The sequence below is a fragment of the Rhinolophus sinicus genome, linkage group LG04, assembly GCF_036562045.2.
Source record: "Rhinolophus sinicus isolate RSC01 linkage group LG04, ASM3656204v1, whole genome shotgun sequence".
Taxonomy (NCBI): Eukaryota; Metazoa; Chordata; class Mammalia; order Chiroptera; family Rhinolophidae; genus Rhinolophus; species Rhinolophus sinicus.
In genome coordinates this window covers 146,013,536-146,030,544 of record NC_133754.1, presented here as the reverse complement: position 1 = coordinate 146,030,544, position 17,009 = coordinate 146,013,536, and the positions used below count along the sequence as shown (strand labels likewise).

At 37.5% G+C, this 17,009-nt stretch overlaps 1 protein-coding gene across 4 annotated transcripts in view; it reads left to right on the top strand.

Annotated features, from left to right (window-relative positions):
• Positions 1-17,009, top strand: part of TRPM6 (transient receptor potential cation channel subfamily M member 6) — a 138,580-nt gene that overhangs the window by 89,036 nt on the left and 32,535 nt on the right. For all 4 annotated transcript variants that reach the window (XM_019736695.2, XM_019736693.2, XM_019736694.2 and 1 more), the window contains exons 24-27: positions 3,329-3,522; positions 6,587-6,719; positions 13,913-15,054; positions 15,235-15,347. In XM_019736695.2, coding sequence (XP_019592254.2) covers positions 3,329-3,522; positions 6,587-6,719; positions 13,913-15,054; positions 15,235-15,347 — 1,582 coding nt within the window. The remainder of the gene's footprint in view (positions 1-3,328; positions 3,523-6,586; positions 6,720-13,912; positions 15,055-15,234; positions 15,348-17,009) is intronic.

Genomic DNA, 17,009 nt, shown 5'->3' with positions numbered 1-17,009 from the left:
GGAGGCATCAGAGCATGAGAAGAGACAAAACAATAAATAGAAAGTATCATAAAAGCAGAATGAAAGGAAATAATGTATTGTAATTAAATAATACATTAGAATCATGGAAGAGTGACAGTTGATGAGGTTGAAAGTTGGCCAAGGAATGCTTGATATTCTTTCTTCACTTGGCTTTCAATGCAGCGTATCTACTTTCTTCTATCTCACTTTTTACTTGTTCTCATCATATCCTTACCCTTTCAACATTGGAATGTCCCTGGGTCGTGACCTTGCTTGCCTTTTATTTATGCTTTCTTTGGTGATTTGGCCAGTTTCCTGTATATGTTGTAATTTTTATCTCTAGCCCAAATCTTTTTCTTGAACTTAAATCCTATAGATCTAACTGCCCCCTTCCATTACCAGTTGGCTGTTTAGTAGACTTCTAAAATTTTAAATGTTCAAATTCTTGATCCTCCCTTCTATCCGATATATACTTGTTCTACTTTTAGTCTTTCCCAAATCTATTAGAAAGACCACAAGTTTCTGTCAAAGTTCTATCTTTCCAGTTTGTTCGGACCGAAAATCTTGGAGTCATTCTTAATGTCTCTAGTACTTCTACCTCTAAACTGTCAGAACACTTTTTGACTCTACCTTCAAAGAGATCATCAATCCAGCCACATCTTACCACCCCACTTCTACCACAGAGCCTCCTCATTTATGTCTGTGCTTTTGTCTTTGGTCCCTATATTCTTTTATCAACACAGAAGCCCTAATGACCCTTTATAGACATACGTTGGATGCTGTCACTCCTCAGCTCCAGATTCTTCAGTGGTTTCCCATTTTCCTCTACGTAAAAGTCAAAGTTCTTACCATGACCTAGAGGGCCCCATGTGATTTGGCTTCCCTTCTACTTCTCAAATCACACGTCGCACTACTCTCCCCCTAATACATTCCTCTCCTCACCACACTGGCCCCTCACAGTTTTTCAAACAATACAGGTGTGTTTGCACTTGCTGTTCTCTCTGTCTGGAATGCTCTTCCCAGGTATCAATGGGGTGCATTCCCTTACCCCCTTCAAGTCTTTGATCAAAGGTCCCCCTTTTGATTAGGCCTAACCTAAGGATGATATTTAAAAGGGTACTGCTCTCCATTTCCTTCAGCCATCTCCTTGGTATGCCTGGTCCTTCTTACTTTTCTTTCTTTACACACTTTTTCTTTCTTTCTTTACGTAAATATGTTTTATAATGTACATACTGTGTTTTTTCTGTTTTCTGGCTTATCTACTGGAATATAAGCTCCACAAGGACAAGTTAGGCTGTTTTTTGTTGTTGTTTTTTGACTTTTTTGCTCAAGAATTTATCCCAAACACTGAAAAGATAAGAAAAGGGAAATCAATGCATGGAATCTAAATAAAGAAAGTAGAGAAGATAAAGCCTGGAGGGAGGCAAAATAAATTAGAATACTTAAAAAAATGACACATATACATATATAACATATATTATATGTATATCTTCCTGCTTTTTACAAGATTGTATAATAGCTATCATTACTTTTAGCCCCAGCATTTTATGAACTTTAAAATTTGTTGGTATTTAGTTATTATAGCTATTTTTGATATTTCAAATAATACTAAGAAAAGGACATGAGATTTTTTGATTCACAAAAACATCAGGTATCAAAAGAGAGGTTGAGAAATCCTCACAGAGACCAGTTTTCTCACTTCAGAGATAAACACATTGAGAACCAAGTGAGCTGAGAAATCCAAGCTCTCACTACTTGTCTGGGGGCCCTTTCCAGATTCTTTATACCAATAATTACAAAGAACCTGAAATACACTGTGAATATTGTCACCTGCTGGTGGACAGGCTACAGTCACATGTGGAGTGGCAGTAGCATGTAATTTGATGGTTCTTAAACTTGATCGTGCAGAATTACCAGCAGGGCTTGCTGAGATACAGATTGCTATAATATCTACCTGCAGAGTTTCTAATTTAGTGGTTCTGGGGTAGGACCCAAGAATTTGCGTTTCTGACAAGTTTTTAGGTGATGTTGTTGCTGCTGGTTCACTCACCACACTCCGAGAACCACTGTTAAAACCCAGTTATATACGTTTCCTTCATCTACTTTGTGGACTCTGTGATAGGTATGTTCCCCCTCCTCTTATCCTAAGCTGGTTTTCTGCAGAATAGTTCTGGTTCCTTTTCTTTATTATTACTCCAGTTTAAGGTTGCCTATATCTTTATTTTGCTAAATGTGGCTGCCCTCCTTATGTACATCTCTGCCATTTTCTCTAAAGAGACTCAATTTTATATTAGTCTAAAAAAATGTTAAGATGGACATTCTATTGTGACAATCCCCTCTCTCCCATCATGTTATAGACTTAAAGGTAAATAGTTAAGGATAAAATGGTGTTTTAGAATAACTACCATCCACCAGAACCTCCAACTACCACCCACCAGAACCTCCGATGCAAATTCTGTAATATCAATATATTTATCACACTATCTTCATATTATAATTGATGTAATTAAATGGAAAATCCAAGGTGGCCTACCAACGAGAGTTACTTTTATTGTAAAGTTAATCTGAGTAATATATCTACCTTCTAAATAGAAGCTCTGCTTATTGGTTTATTTTAGGATGAATTGATTGTTTCCCCCTGTCTCTTTCTCTTCATTAATATTCTTTTATTTGGGTGTTTTAAGTAGGCTTATTCTAGCAGTTTTCACGTGCGACATTAGGAGAACCTCTTCATAAGGTTGCTCATATAGAGGAACATGAAAGCTGTTTACTGGGACGGCCAGTTGGCTCAGTTGGATAGAGTGCAGTGCTCATAAGACCCAGGTCGCTGGTTGAATTCCCACATGGGCCAATGAGCTGGGCCCTCCACAACTAGATTGAAAACAACGGCTTGACTTAGAGCTGATGGGTCCTGAATAAACACACTGTTTGCCAATATTCCCCAATTAAAAATTAAAAATGAAGCTGTTAACCATGAATGACGAATTGTGGACTGAAAAGTTTTTTATGTGAGAAGACATGGTGAACCAAAGATAGTGTTGAGTTCCAGATGGCACTATCTTTTTTAAAATGTTAGCATTTTCTTCTCCCTGATTTTAATTTCTACCTTTTGTCTACTATTTTGATTAGCATATTTTATTGTAGAAAGTGATTAATGTATTTTGTTTTGTGGAAGAAGAATCTGAAATGCAATGCATATTGTTTTTATTGGCTAATTGCTAGTAATGTCAGATGAACCAATCATAAAACCTGGAAAAAAAGGAAAAAATCTATTATATTTCAGGATTTTTGTATTAACGCATTGTCCCTTTCTTACTACAACTTACAGTAACGTTTATCTAGATATGAAATCCATTTCAAACAAACTGTGGAAATACAATCGCTATCGCTACATCATGACTTACCATGAGAAGCTTTGGCTGCCTCCACCTTTCATTCTGCTCAGTCATATTGGTCTCTTCCTGCGCCGTCTTTGTCATCGTCGAGCTCCAAATGACCAAGAAGAGGGTGATGTTGGATTAAGTAAGTTTTCCTTGGTGGCACAGGAGGAAGAGAGTAAAGAATGGAGATGCAAGGTTGAAGACACACTGGACCATTGGCAGTTAAATTCAGGGCACAGGATGGAAGGCTCTGGGAGTTAACTGACAATAGAGTAACAGCTGAGGATGCAGGTCTAAGTAAATACATTGATCTCATTGTGTGGTTGTAGTGCTTTTTGCCAAGATTAATCAATACTTTGAAAAAAAAATAGGTAGGAACAAAATCTCTGCTTGACTGTGTAAAGGTTTTAAGTCACCCAGAATACCTGTGTTTTCTCTGCTGATGTGAGAATTCATTAGAATAACTCCTAGAGAGTAGTTACAATGATCCATATTCATTTCCCCATTGTTGAAGATGGAATCCAAATAGGAAGGAGTTACAGAAGGCCTTGTGCTCTGAGGGAGATAGATAAACAAGACTTTTTGATTAACGTATTAACCAGAATCAGGGTTCTTTTGTCCTCTAATCTACTGCATACGGAGGTGATTCTGAATGGATGTTTTACATCTTCAATCTCTCTCTCTCTCTCTTTCTATCTCCAAAGCTTCAGTCTACATATTTTGAGATTATCCTCGCTCATTTTGCTCACTCATATTTTGACTGCATGATATGATGGTCATACTAATTGTCATATGAGGAGAACATTCTTTTTTGTGATTATGTAGATCTTCTGTAGTTCCTCTCAAGCAATTCCACAATTGATACCAGGCCCATTTCTAGATAATTCCTAGATATAGAGGAAATAGTTGGCATAAATCCACAATCCTTTATTCCAATTTCTAAATCAAAAGTACCTCTGAAAATGGAAAGTCTTTTTTTCTTTATAAATTGTGGAAAGACTCACTTGGGCAGAAGTAGCTTATGGGACTAACGTGAAGCTATTTATTCTCTTTATCCCATGTAGTGTGAATATTCATCGATTTTGCTGCAGAAATAGTAATGTGTCTCATTACAGGGGACTTCTCTGACCCCAAGTAAAGAGTTTGCATCATTTACCACTCTTTTACTTTTTAAGTTTTTTTCTAAAACTAGAAAAAAAAATCTAAATTCTAAAACACATCTGGTTCCATGAGTTTCAGATAAGGGGTTGTGGAGTATTTATTTATACATTTTGGTGAGTTCTTCGGGGGACAGATGTTCTTGCAAGATTGTCAGGGTAATATGCTTTTGCTTTTGGTAGTTGGCTGTGTGAAGTGTTTTTCTCCTCTTGAGTCACTTTGGAGAATTATTTTTCTTTTTCTTTTTTCCCCCCACAAGAGATTCAGTCTTTATCAGGAAGCCAAAGCACAACTGAAGTTAATTTAAAGACTTATAATTATACTGCAAGTTTTAGGCTTCTAATAGAGTGCCATCCCAGGCACTGGCTGCAGAACCATTGCAACCTAATAGTAGAATGTGAACCAATTGAGAGATACTGGAATTAACTAGGATTTGGCCAGATTTCCTAGCACCATAACAAAGAACCTTTCCTGGGTTCACCTTGATCTGGGCTTATAGGGTGATTCTGGTATAACACTTAAGAAAATGTTCTGTTCATCTCAAGCTCTGGGAAATTCTTGAATTTTTGTAAGATTGCTTCCGATCCTCTCTCTGTATTGAAGATCAAGACCTTTGCATATGTTGCAGCAGTGCCACCTTGCGGACAGTCCCAAGAATGCGCCATAGGCTACAAGCTGCACCTGTTACTAGAATTGCTCTGTGGATTGTTTGCTCTCACGAATTCACAGAAGGTTCAAATCATGACAACTGTGAAGTTTCTTGTTCATACTTTGTTTCCCCAAAAATAAGACCTAACCGGAAAATAAGCCCTAGCATGATTTTTCAGAATGACATCCTCTGAACCAAACCCCTACTGTGTCTTTTGGAGCAAAAATTAATATAAGACCTGGTTTTATTTTTGGGGAAACATGGTGGGAGATTCTTTAATTTAGTGTTAGAGGGATACTGGATTTTTTTTAGTATTTGAAAGTTTTCCACACCATAAAATCAGAAAACATTGTGCATTTGAGTTGTGAACATATTTTATGGTTGAGTATTGTTTTCTTTTTGCCATGTTTTTCAATTCAGAATTAATATTTTTATCTTTTGTATTATTGGAAAATATTGGAACATTTTCACTTCTAATAAATTCTGTAGAACTCTAATGGCTTCCCCCTCTAATGTAAGTGAAATTATTGAAAGAAGAGAACTTCTCATTTTATCCTTTTTGTAACACTATTTTTATATTTTCCAAGTATTGGAAACTTGCTTATAATACGTATTTTCCTGTTAGGTCAGAGTGAGAGCCAAGGTGGTAGCCTGAATGATTGCTGAAGTTTGACAAGAATTGCATTAGCTTCAAAATATCACCAAATGATGTGTCTTTTAATGAATTTAATTATAATTCTGTTAGGGAAGGTGGGTAGCCTTAATTGGCTATTGACTGGTAATAATATGTTGTTTTTTTTCAACAGAAGAACTTAGTGTATGCAAACTCAGTGTAACAAATTAAAACTTTCTTATACATACTGGATTACTGTCAAAAGACTTTGACTTCTAGCCATGATTTTAACCTATAGGTTACTCATTGCCATTTTGAGAGATAAAACTGTTGGTGGGGGTGGGGTGGGGAAAGACAATCAGTTTTGGGGGAATTGAAAGTTATGTGTGGATTTTCGACTGAGTACGGGTTGGTGCCCTAACCCTCACATTCAAGGGTCAATTGTATAGTGAATTTTTCTTAATGTGTAAAAACATTCTAACCTGTGAAAATATTGAAGAGAAAGTGTCTGTTCCACATGTGCCATCTTCACACTCCCATCCCTGTTTATAGAACAAAAAGAGAGACCCAGACTGGCGTTTCCAGTTGTTCCCCCTTAATACTTAATACATGCTGCTTACCCCTTAATACTGGGACTACAGTCTGACAAGGCAGCAAAGTTTTATCATACAAGCTTCAGTCTATCAAATTTCAACACAAGTGGAAGAAAAGCCACTCACACATTGTATTGACTTCCTACTGAAAGTGAATAATGATACTTTTTATGTACCATACCTATTTTCACAGAACTCTACCTGAGTAGGGAGGATCTGAAAAAGCTTCACGATTTTGAAGAACAGTGTGTGGAAAAATACTTCCATGAGAAGATGGAAGGCCTGAATTGTAGTTGTGAGGAGCGAATCCGAGTGACATCAGAAAGGTAAAAGATTATATGTATTTTTCCGTCCCCAAACTGCTACCCAAACCCAATTCTCTAGAATGTCTAAAAAGGTACAAAGATCTACTTAAAAAATCCAGAGGTTTAAGCTCTCTAAAACGTTCTCAAGTAGCACATAATGTACATATAATTGATCCATGTTTATTGAACATCTGCTCTGTTCCAGTTACTATCCTGTTTACTGGAGGTAAATGGTGTATACGAGACAGGAGTCCCTGACTTCATAGGACTTACATTCTAGTGTGTACAGGTGGAAGAGTGTGGGGGGTGGGGGACAAAAAAATAAACAAGGAAACACATAAAAGAAATAGGGAATTTAATGTTAGGTAGTAAAGGAGCAATGAAGAAAAATTAGCATAAAGGAATGGAAAACAATGGTGGCAAGGGGTCTGCTGGTATTGGGGGTTGGGTTGAACTGTTTTGGGTAGTCTGGTGCAGGAAGGTCGATGTGAAGAGATTGAGGAGGAGAGGCCCGAGGGAGGTGTACCAGACAGAGACATGTGGTGGCATGGTGCACCTGGTGGAAGGAGCAGAAAATGCAGGTGCCTCAGGCAGCCAGGTGAGTCCAGGAGCAGCCCGCAGGCCCGGGGGAGGTCCAGTGTACCATGCTGGTTGCATCAGGAGGCATGAAGTTCTCAGGGCGCCTGACCAGCCATTGTTGTGAAGTGGAATGGATGGCTGAAGTGGGTGAAGGGCGGAGGGTGAAGAGAAGTGGAGACAGCAATTACAGACAGCTTTGTGGGAAGTTTTTCTGTGAAGGGAAGCAAGGGGCGGGGCATCTGGGGACATGGTAAGGTTCTTCTGTTTTGTTTCATGTGAAGTTACCAACAGAATTGTGGATGGTCCTGGAAATGGTCCACCAGCAAGGGCGAACCTGCTGGAGTGGGAGAGAGGAGGTGATCTGCTTACGGGAATTTCTCTCGGAGGGGCTTAATGGAGCAGGAGGCCAGGAGAGAACATGGCCAGTGTGCAAGCGGATGCAGCTAGGGTTGAGAACAGTTGTCATGGTAGAGTCATCAGCTGAGAATGCCTGTGGGCATGTGTAATTTTGGGTGGTCACTGCAGGAAGGCCATTCAGAGGTTTGAGAAGAGAGGAGATGTGTTGGAGAGAGTGAATATATTCAGAAACTGTACTACTAATTGTACTACTAATTGTGGGTACATAGCGTTGTGTTAAAATATGGAGGACAGCATGTGCTGATGGGCACTTTTTAAAACATAGAACTGCTCTCTTAACTGGAAGCAAATTGACAGAAGTTAAATGTGTTCCTTCATTTTTGACTATACATGGACCTGACTATAAAATGTGATACCTAATTATGTATGTATTTTTCTGATGTCCAAATAGATAGTTAATCCTTATATATGGCTTTGTTTAAAACGGAATAACATTTAGAGGTTTCTAAATGGTTCATTATGGGCATATTGTATTTCTGGACTTGTCTATTGATAGCATATTTATGTAAATATGTGTTTAGGTAGCTGATTGAGTTTCAGATCAAATTTTAATATTGAGAAGAAAATTAACTATTAAATAAAGATATGTGAATCCAGAAAATTCTATTTTACTTAACTAACGTCTTTAGGCCAGAGCTCTATGAGCTTCCTTTTCCCTCTTCCATACATGCTGCCTTTTTTTTTTTACAGCTATGCTCATTGATTCCTGTAGGCCAGCATGGTTCTTAGTTTTGTATGAAACATTCCCAGATATGGGTTTACAGAGCTCGGAGAAAGTCCTCCTTCTGCCACTTCCTAGCTATACGTCCTTGGGAAAATTTACTCTGGGCCTTGGTTTTCTTATCTGTAAAATGGGAGTGAAAACAGACTACCTGTTAAGAGCTGCTGTGAGGATTACATGAGATGATGCAGATGAACTATGTGGTAGAGAGCTGGTAGATAGTAAGGCTGCAGTGAAAGTTATCTACGAGTATATAAACACAGGCTCCCAAAATTTTGAGTATGATTCCTTTTTAAATACAAATTTCCTTCCAAACCTTAAGAAAAGGGGAATAAGTAGATAAGATGGGATCAAGATAACCCCTTCTACTCCTAAGATTATGAACAAGATCGTGGAAAGACCCTTACTTTATAGTATAAACTAAGGAAGAATTTTAGGTGGTCAGTCATAAGGAAAGATTTACCTTCTAGGCAGATTTCTTCAGTTATAGAGTGGATTTGAGGAATCAAAATTGGTAGAGCGACCACCTGAGAGATTGATGCAGAAGATGGATGAGTCCCAAGGGTTGAAAAGAGGGTATCTTGCCCCGTTTGGGCTACTATAACAAAATATCACAGGCTGCGTGGCTTATAAGCAGCAGGAAGTTATTGCTCACTGTTCTGCAGGCTGGAAGTCTGGGATCAGGGTGCCAGCGTGGTCTGGTGAGGGCCCTCTGCTGGGTCTCTGACTTCTTGTGTCCTCACATGGTGGAAGGGGCTAGGGAACTCTGTGGGATCTCTCTTATAAGAGCACAGTCTCATTCATGAGCAGTCCACCCTCATGACATAACCACCCCGAAGGCCCTATCTCCTAATGCCATCACATTTGGGCGTTAAGATTTCAACATATGACATTTAGTAGGACACAATAACTCAGGCCATAGCAGAGGGGATAGATAAAGACATATTTAGAAAGGACAATTCATGAGGTGAGTTAGGGATTGAATATTGAGCTGAGGGAGAGGTTGCAGTCCAGGATGAGTCTGCAATCAGTAGCAGGGGTAATTAAGTGAAAGATGGCACCACCAAGATAAAGAATGTACAAAAGGGTGGGAAGCAACAAAGTTTAGATTTGCTGAGTCTGACACTCTTGTGGCACATGTAGCCAGAGATGTCTGGGAGGCTGGAGATGTGTGAATCTGAAGCCCTGAGGCAAAGTTTGAATTGAACAAGATTTGGGAGTCATCTGCTTATTATAAAAACAATAAAACTATGACAGAGGAAGTGATTATGCCCAGAAAGCATGTACAGGGAAGAAACTCGGTGCGCTGAAGGTATAGCCCTGAGAGATGCCAACACCTGTGTAATGGACTGAGGAAGAGAAACTCATGGAGAAGACTAAAATGAATGGATCAGAGGAGTATATGGAAAACTAGGGGAAGGTAGTATGATGAGTCAAGAGACTACAGAGTGAAAACTTTAGAACCAGACATTTACAAACAACTAATTCAATAATAATAATAATAATAATAATAATAATAATAATAACCCTAACATCATTAATCATCATAGACAATTATATTTCTCTTGAATAGTTTTTTTGGAGATTTGAGTAGAGAAAAATTAGAAGATAAATTATGAACCATATTCTAGATGTTTTCAAAGGCTTTAGAATTCAATTATGAAGCTCTAATTTTACTTCAAAACATAATCAATATTCCCTCTGATAGCGAGAACTATTTTACCAGCCCTCTTTTATATGATTACTCTTGTTGAGGTTATTTCTGGGGAGGTCACAAATGAGGGAGGAAAGAATATTTTTCTGAGGTAACTGAGTGGTCATTTAAAGAGGGAGGGGAAGGAGATTCGGAGGATAGCTGCATGTTTGCCTACCTTTAAAGAAGAGATCACCTATGTCCTTATAGAATTAAGTGAGTTGTGAAAGTAGAAAAAGAGAACATATTAAGGCTGTTTTATATCTTACTTTCTCTACTTGGAATGCCAGCTACTTTTCGACCTAGTAGTAAGCTAGCATTTTTCCCTCTGTTCTATGGAGTAAGATGCTAACTAGGTATTTCTGTATATTAAACATGTTTGAGTATGTTGTATTTGGGAAATGCTACTTTTTTTTTAGAGAAGTTCCAACACTTGAGCAATGTGCATTGTGACTCAGTAGAGTTATAGTTTGAGCAGGGCCTGTTATTATTTGGCTATGAAAACTTATCGAGGAACATTTGTGGCCAAACACTTACCAGCATGGGAAATGTTGATGTAATTCATTTAACACTTCACAGGACTCTAGGTCCCCCCAAAAGAACTTTGCCTGGATCCCAGATGAGTTGCTGGGAGGTGCTGGAGCTCAGTGGCTGGGTCTGAGCCTCCCTCTATCACCGACCGTAGGACTGACCATGTGACCTAACCTCTTTTCATGAAAGGGTTAATAATAGTAATGCTTACCTTGTAGGGTTGTCATGTGGATTAAATAAAATAATCATATAGAGGCTTTGTAAAATGCCTGGCACGTAGTGAGTACTCAGTGAGTATTATAATTGTCATGATGATTATAATTATACTTGTTATCGTCTCATTTTAAAATATCTTCTCCAAAGGCCCACAATAAAACAATAACCATCCTGGTCTTCCTTCCACCCACAAACCTTGCACAGGGGAAACTAAAATTGTAAGAATGTATTTTATGTGTCAGGATGACCGAAAGGCTAGATTAAATTAATGTAGTTGGTGGTCAAGGCATATAATTAAAGTGTGTTTCACAGGACATAATGCTTTAGAAAATAAGTGCCTATAAAAGCAGGAGGACTGGATTTGAGGGTGACCAGGTTATTTGTCTAACAGGTCTTTATTGTAGCATGTTACCTGTTGCTGTGAATAGTTGCTGATTTCTATTGTATCCATTTGATGTGACTGCTGCTAATGGAACTTAATGAGTCTCCATTACTGCTGTTCAGACTGTACTGTTTTTGAATTAGATGAAACACTGCACTAGATGGAGAGGTTCTAATTAAGCATATTTGGAAGGGAATATACATATATTTTGTGTTCCTTCCCTCATCAGCCTTGCCAATTCTAGTTTTGCAGGTTCCAGAAGGTCACGAAGCATTTATTAAGCTTCTATTGAGTTATAGAAGTTGAATTCTATAGCAGACATGAGAAAGAGAGTGTTCTACCTGCATAGATTATAATAAAAATGGAAAATACCACCCTCCTTTTTATTTAATTCCTATGTGCAAAAGTCCCAGAAAGAAGAAATGGAAGATATTTATGGGACTTGAGGGGATCTTAGGAGAGGGGATGTCTTAACAGTATTTTGGGAAGTACTTGCTACAGTTGAGTGCTAAGCTCTTCAGTGGTATAATCACTTCTTCTCCCAGGCCCCAGATAAGACTGGGGATCATTTTTTATTTCTGCATATAGTCATATCAGCCACTAAACTGTTAGTTAGATTCCCTCCCTTGCTGTTTTTTTTACTTTATTCCAGTTTATTAAAGATTTTCATTATTAAAAAATTGGTAAGTATACTCCTTCCTTCAAATAAAAGAATAAAATGGGAAGAAAAGAATGAAACGATGTTATAAACCAGAGACCACTGTGAAAATTTTGGTCCTTTTACATTTAGTCATATATATATATGTATATATATATATATATATATATATATATATATATGTGTGTATATATATATATATATTCAAAATTACACAATTTGTATTTTGTCACCCCTTATACATCAAAAACAGCTCTTCAAATTTATCAGTCTGTGTAAACAGTTTTTCATTTGTATTGTTTCTCTACTTATAAAGTTTTTATATCAAATTTAAAAGTATATCATGCAGAACCTAAGAGACCCCCACCCACCACCAGAAATAGCCTAAGGAAATGACTGTTAACGATATAAGTATGATTTTTAATGGCTCCATAATATTCTATCCCATAATGTAAAGAATATCTATATGCTTTAGCATAGTGAAATTATAGCCTCTTTATATATGTTGTCTAGTTGAATGTCCCAATGTTTCAGACTTGTGTGTTTACATAACGAGGTTGAATATTATATCATGTTTCCTTATCTGTCATATTTTATCTTTTGTGAATTGTCTGTTCATGTCCTTTGGAGTCTGTAATTTCTTGCCCACTACAATTTGTAAAAGCTTTTGATTTATTAACGGATACCAACACCTCATGATATTTGTTAGAATAATTTCCAACTTATTTTGTTTTAAAATTTTGTATTATATTTTTATGTGTATGTGTTTATTTTTATGTAACCAAATCTGATATATTTTGTAATTAATTACATTCATAAACTTAGATAACCATTATTAGTTTCCTACGGTTGCCATAACAAAGAACCAAAAACTGAGTGTCTTACAAAAACAGAAATTTATTGTCTCATAGTTCTGGAGGTTAGAAGTCCAAAATCAGCTTGCCTGCAGCAACATGCTTTTCCTGATGGTTCTCGGGGAGAACCTCTTTAGATTCTGGTTTGTTGGCAATCCTTGGTCCCTTGGCTTATAGATGCATCACTCCAGTCATAGGATGATCTTCTCCCTGTGTATCTTTACATCATCTTCCCTCTGTGTCCAAATTTCCCCTTTATTAGGACACCAGTCATACTGGCTTAGGGCCCACCCTAATGACCTTATTTTAGCTCGATTACCTCTGTAAAGATGATATTTCCCAGTAAGGCCACATTCTGAGGTACTGGGGGTTAGGACTTCAACATATCTCTTTTGGGGGACACTAAACAAAACCCAGTCACATACAGAGATATTTACAGATCAATATTAATCAACACTTTCTTCCTTCTTTTTCTCTCTCTAAATGAAATCAGTTATTACATTTAATTTGACTCTGCTTGCAGTTTACTTTTGTGCTTGCGTAGCTGAAGATGTCTTGTGTTGCTTTTATATGAATCAGTGGCTGGACGTCATATTGTTGGGTTCAAGTATTCAAAATCATTTTAAAATTTTGCCTCAGGTTTTCTCTGAATGTAGGTCTTTTAAAGTAGGTTTTGTTTGAAATTTGGGAAAAGCGTAGTTGAACTGTAGACTTGGAAGTTTTCTTTTAAGATCTATACATTTTTTTCTAATTGCATATTTTGTTATTGATTCTGTTCTTGTCATTCTGGTTTCTACCTCAGGATCTTCTTTCCCTACCAAATTAACACAGTGCTTGCCAGTAGGAGATGTTCAATTGTTTGCAGATAAATTAATGACTATATGAAGGAACATAAATGGGCTGATTGGTGGCATGATTGAAGGGATAACTAGCAGGAAACTAGGGATGTGGTTCTGAAATATTAGAGAGAAATAATGGCTACACATGTAGATCCGTAGTTTTCCCACATTGAGGTGATAGTGGGAATTATAGGAGTGGTTAAGATTGCCTGGGATGAGACTCTATTAGAGAGAGTACCTATTAGAGAGAGAAGATGGCAGAAGGCAAATTCCCGTTGGAATGCTTAATGTGTTAACTGGTTTTCTTCCTCCCTTTACCATTAGGGTTACAGAGATGTACTTCCAACTGAAAGAAATGAATGAAAAAGTATCTTTTATAAAGGACTCCTTACTGTCTTTGGACAGCCAGGTGGGACACCTGCAGGACCTCTCTGCCCTGACAGTGGATACCCTAAAAGTCCTTTCTGCTGTTGACACCTTACAAGAGGACGAGGCTCTCCTGGCCAACAGAGAGTATTCTACTTGCAGAAAACTTCCCCACAGCTGGAGCAATGTTATCTGTGCAAAGGTTCTAGGCAACGTGGAGATCTCTGGGGAGAAGAAATACCAGTACTATAGCATGCCCTCTTCTTTGCTGCGGAGCCTGGCCAGAGGCCAGCACCCTCCAAGAGTGCAGAGGGGGCCCCTTCTTGACATTACAGACAGTCAGAGAGAGACTTCACATTTAAGAAATGACCAGGAACAGCAAGAAACAGAAAAGAGTATAGTTGCTTCTAGGGTATCCGTTGACAGGCAAACACACCCAAAATATGGAAGATTTCTTCTGGTCCCTTCTTATCGAAAGCAAGTTCCTTTTTCTGCAGAAACTGACTTGCCTCTGTCCAGACCATCTGTGGAAGCAGGTACAGGTGTGCTGGCAACTGCACAAGTCATCCAGAGTGAGGTCCCTGTTCATCTGAGTTGGCAGACCCCAGTGGTCTCAGATCAGGGCTCAGTGGCTGAACCCAAGGTGCCGTGTGATCCAATTGTTCAAATACCAGGCAGACATGACAGGGGAGAGCAGGTTCTATCGACTGTGATTTGCACACCTGCACCCATGAAAGTGGCCTCCCTCCCTTCCCAAGCTCAGAACACGCGAACTAGATGTGGATATGTGAACTGGGCATTTTCAGAAGGTGATGAAACTGGTGTGTTTAGTATCAAGAAAAAATGGCAAACCTGCTTGGCCTCCACTTGGAAGAGTGACTCCAATCAGAGTGGACGATACCGGAGGCAGATCCTCGACAGATCCCTATCTGATAACTCAGCAGAACTGGTCCAGAGTAATGACTGCTCAGAGGTGGGACCAGGGCTCCAGCCAAACATGTCCTTTTGGATCAACCCTGTCCACAGACACAGGCCCTTCGTTAGAAGTCATAGTTTGAAATTCCACAAGGAGGAGAAATTGAAGATCTGTAACATTAAAAGTAAGAAGTAAATATTAAAAACAAACCTCGGTATTGAATCTTTTGCATTGCTACTATTTAAAAATAAGTCTATGACTTTTGATTGCATTCTCATTTCCCCATTCTCTCAGTCCTTTCTGTAAAACAAAATAATTCCCTGTACTACCTTAAACATTCTCTTGTAAACCATTTCCCTTATAGGTCTTTTAAGATCTTCGGAGATCAGGCAGTCAGCATGTATCAGAGCAAAAACTTTAACCAAGGATAGGAAACTGTCAAAGAAAAAGAAGAAAATACAAGGACTACAGGTGCCAGTAAGTGTCTTTTATGTTTTTGGCAATTCAGGTAGTAGCCAATCTTAGTTTGTTTTCTCCTTATTCTAAAGTGCCACATATACAAAATAACATTGTACTGGAAAGAGTGAAGATATAAATTTAGGAGTCATTGGCATGGATATGCCATAATTCATTTATCAGCTGCCATGGTGAAGGAGATTTGTCTTATTTTCAGTTTTTGGCTATTCCAAACAAAGTTGTTGTGAACATTTGAGCACAAGTCTTTCTGTGGACATATGTTTTAATTTCTCTCTGGTAAATATTTAGGAGTGGAATTTCAGAGTCATATGGTAAGTAGTTGTTTAATTTTAGAAGACATTTCCAAACTGCTTTCCAAAGTGGTTGTACCATTTCACATTCCCACCAGTTTATGAGTAATAGTTTATGAACATTCCAGCAATCTACATCTTTACCATCGTTAGTGTGCTCAGTCCTTTCAATTTTAGTCGCATCAGTGGGTGTGTAGTGCTATCTCATGGTGGTTTCATTGCATTCCACAGTGACTACTGCTGCTAGGTATCTTTTCACATGCTTATTTGTCATCCATATATCTTTTTGGTGACATGTCTGTTCAACTCTTTTGTCCAATTTAAAAATTGGGTGGTTAGTTTTATAATTAAGTTGTAAGAGTTATTTATATATTCTAGATATAAGTCCATTGTTAGATACATGTTTTGAAAATATTTTCTCTCAGTTGGTGGCTTTCCTTTTGCTTTTCATAAATGTTCTGTGAAGCATATACATTTTTATTTTGATCAAGTCCAATGTTTTATTTTTTCTTTTATAGTCTATGCTTTTTATATCGTATTTAAGAAAATTTTTCAGACCTAAGATCACTAAGAGTTTCTATTTTATTTTCTTCTAGGAGTTTTATGTTGAGGTCTGGCACCCATTTTGAATTAATTTTTGTACATGGTGATAGGTAACAATTGAGTCCCACCCGTCCTTCTTCTTTTCTTCATTCCTTCTTGAACACAGATATCAAATTTTTCTACCTTTTTTTGTGTGAAAAGATGATCTTTTTCTATTAAATTACACTAAGAAATTAATTGAGCATTTTTGGAAATTAATTGACCAAAAATTAATTGACCATAGTGTGGATCTATTTCTGGGCTCTGTTTTGTTCCATTTATTTATGTCTATCTTTATGCCAATGTCATACTCGTATCTTGAATACTATAACTTTATAATAAGTCTTTAAATCACATAAGTCTGCCAATTTTTTTTCTTCTTTCTCAAAATTGTTTTGGTTACTCTAGTTTCTTTGCTTTTCCACATATATGTAGAGACAGCTTGTCAATTTTTACAAAGAAGCCAGCTGGAGTGAGTAGAATTGCTGTGACTCAATTTGGGGAGAAATTGGCATCTTAATAATGAGTTTTCCCGTCTATGAACATGACATATCTCTCTTTGTATTTAGGTCTTTAATTTCTCTCAGTGTTGTGTTGTAGTTTTCAGTATACAGGTCTTGCACATGATTTTTAAAAAATGTATCTAAGTATTTCATATTTTTTATTTTATATAAATACAATTATTTAAAAATTTAAATTTGATTATTTGTTGGTATATAGAAATATATTTGCAATATTGATTTAATATCCTACAACCTTGCTAAACTTATTTATTTTGAGTATTTTTTTT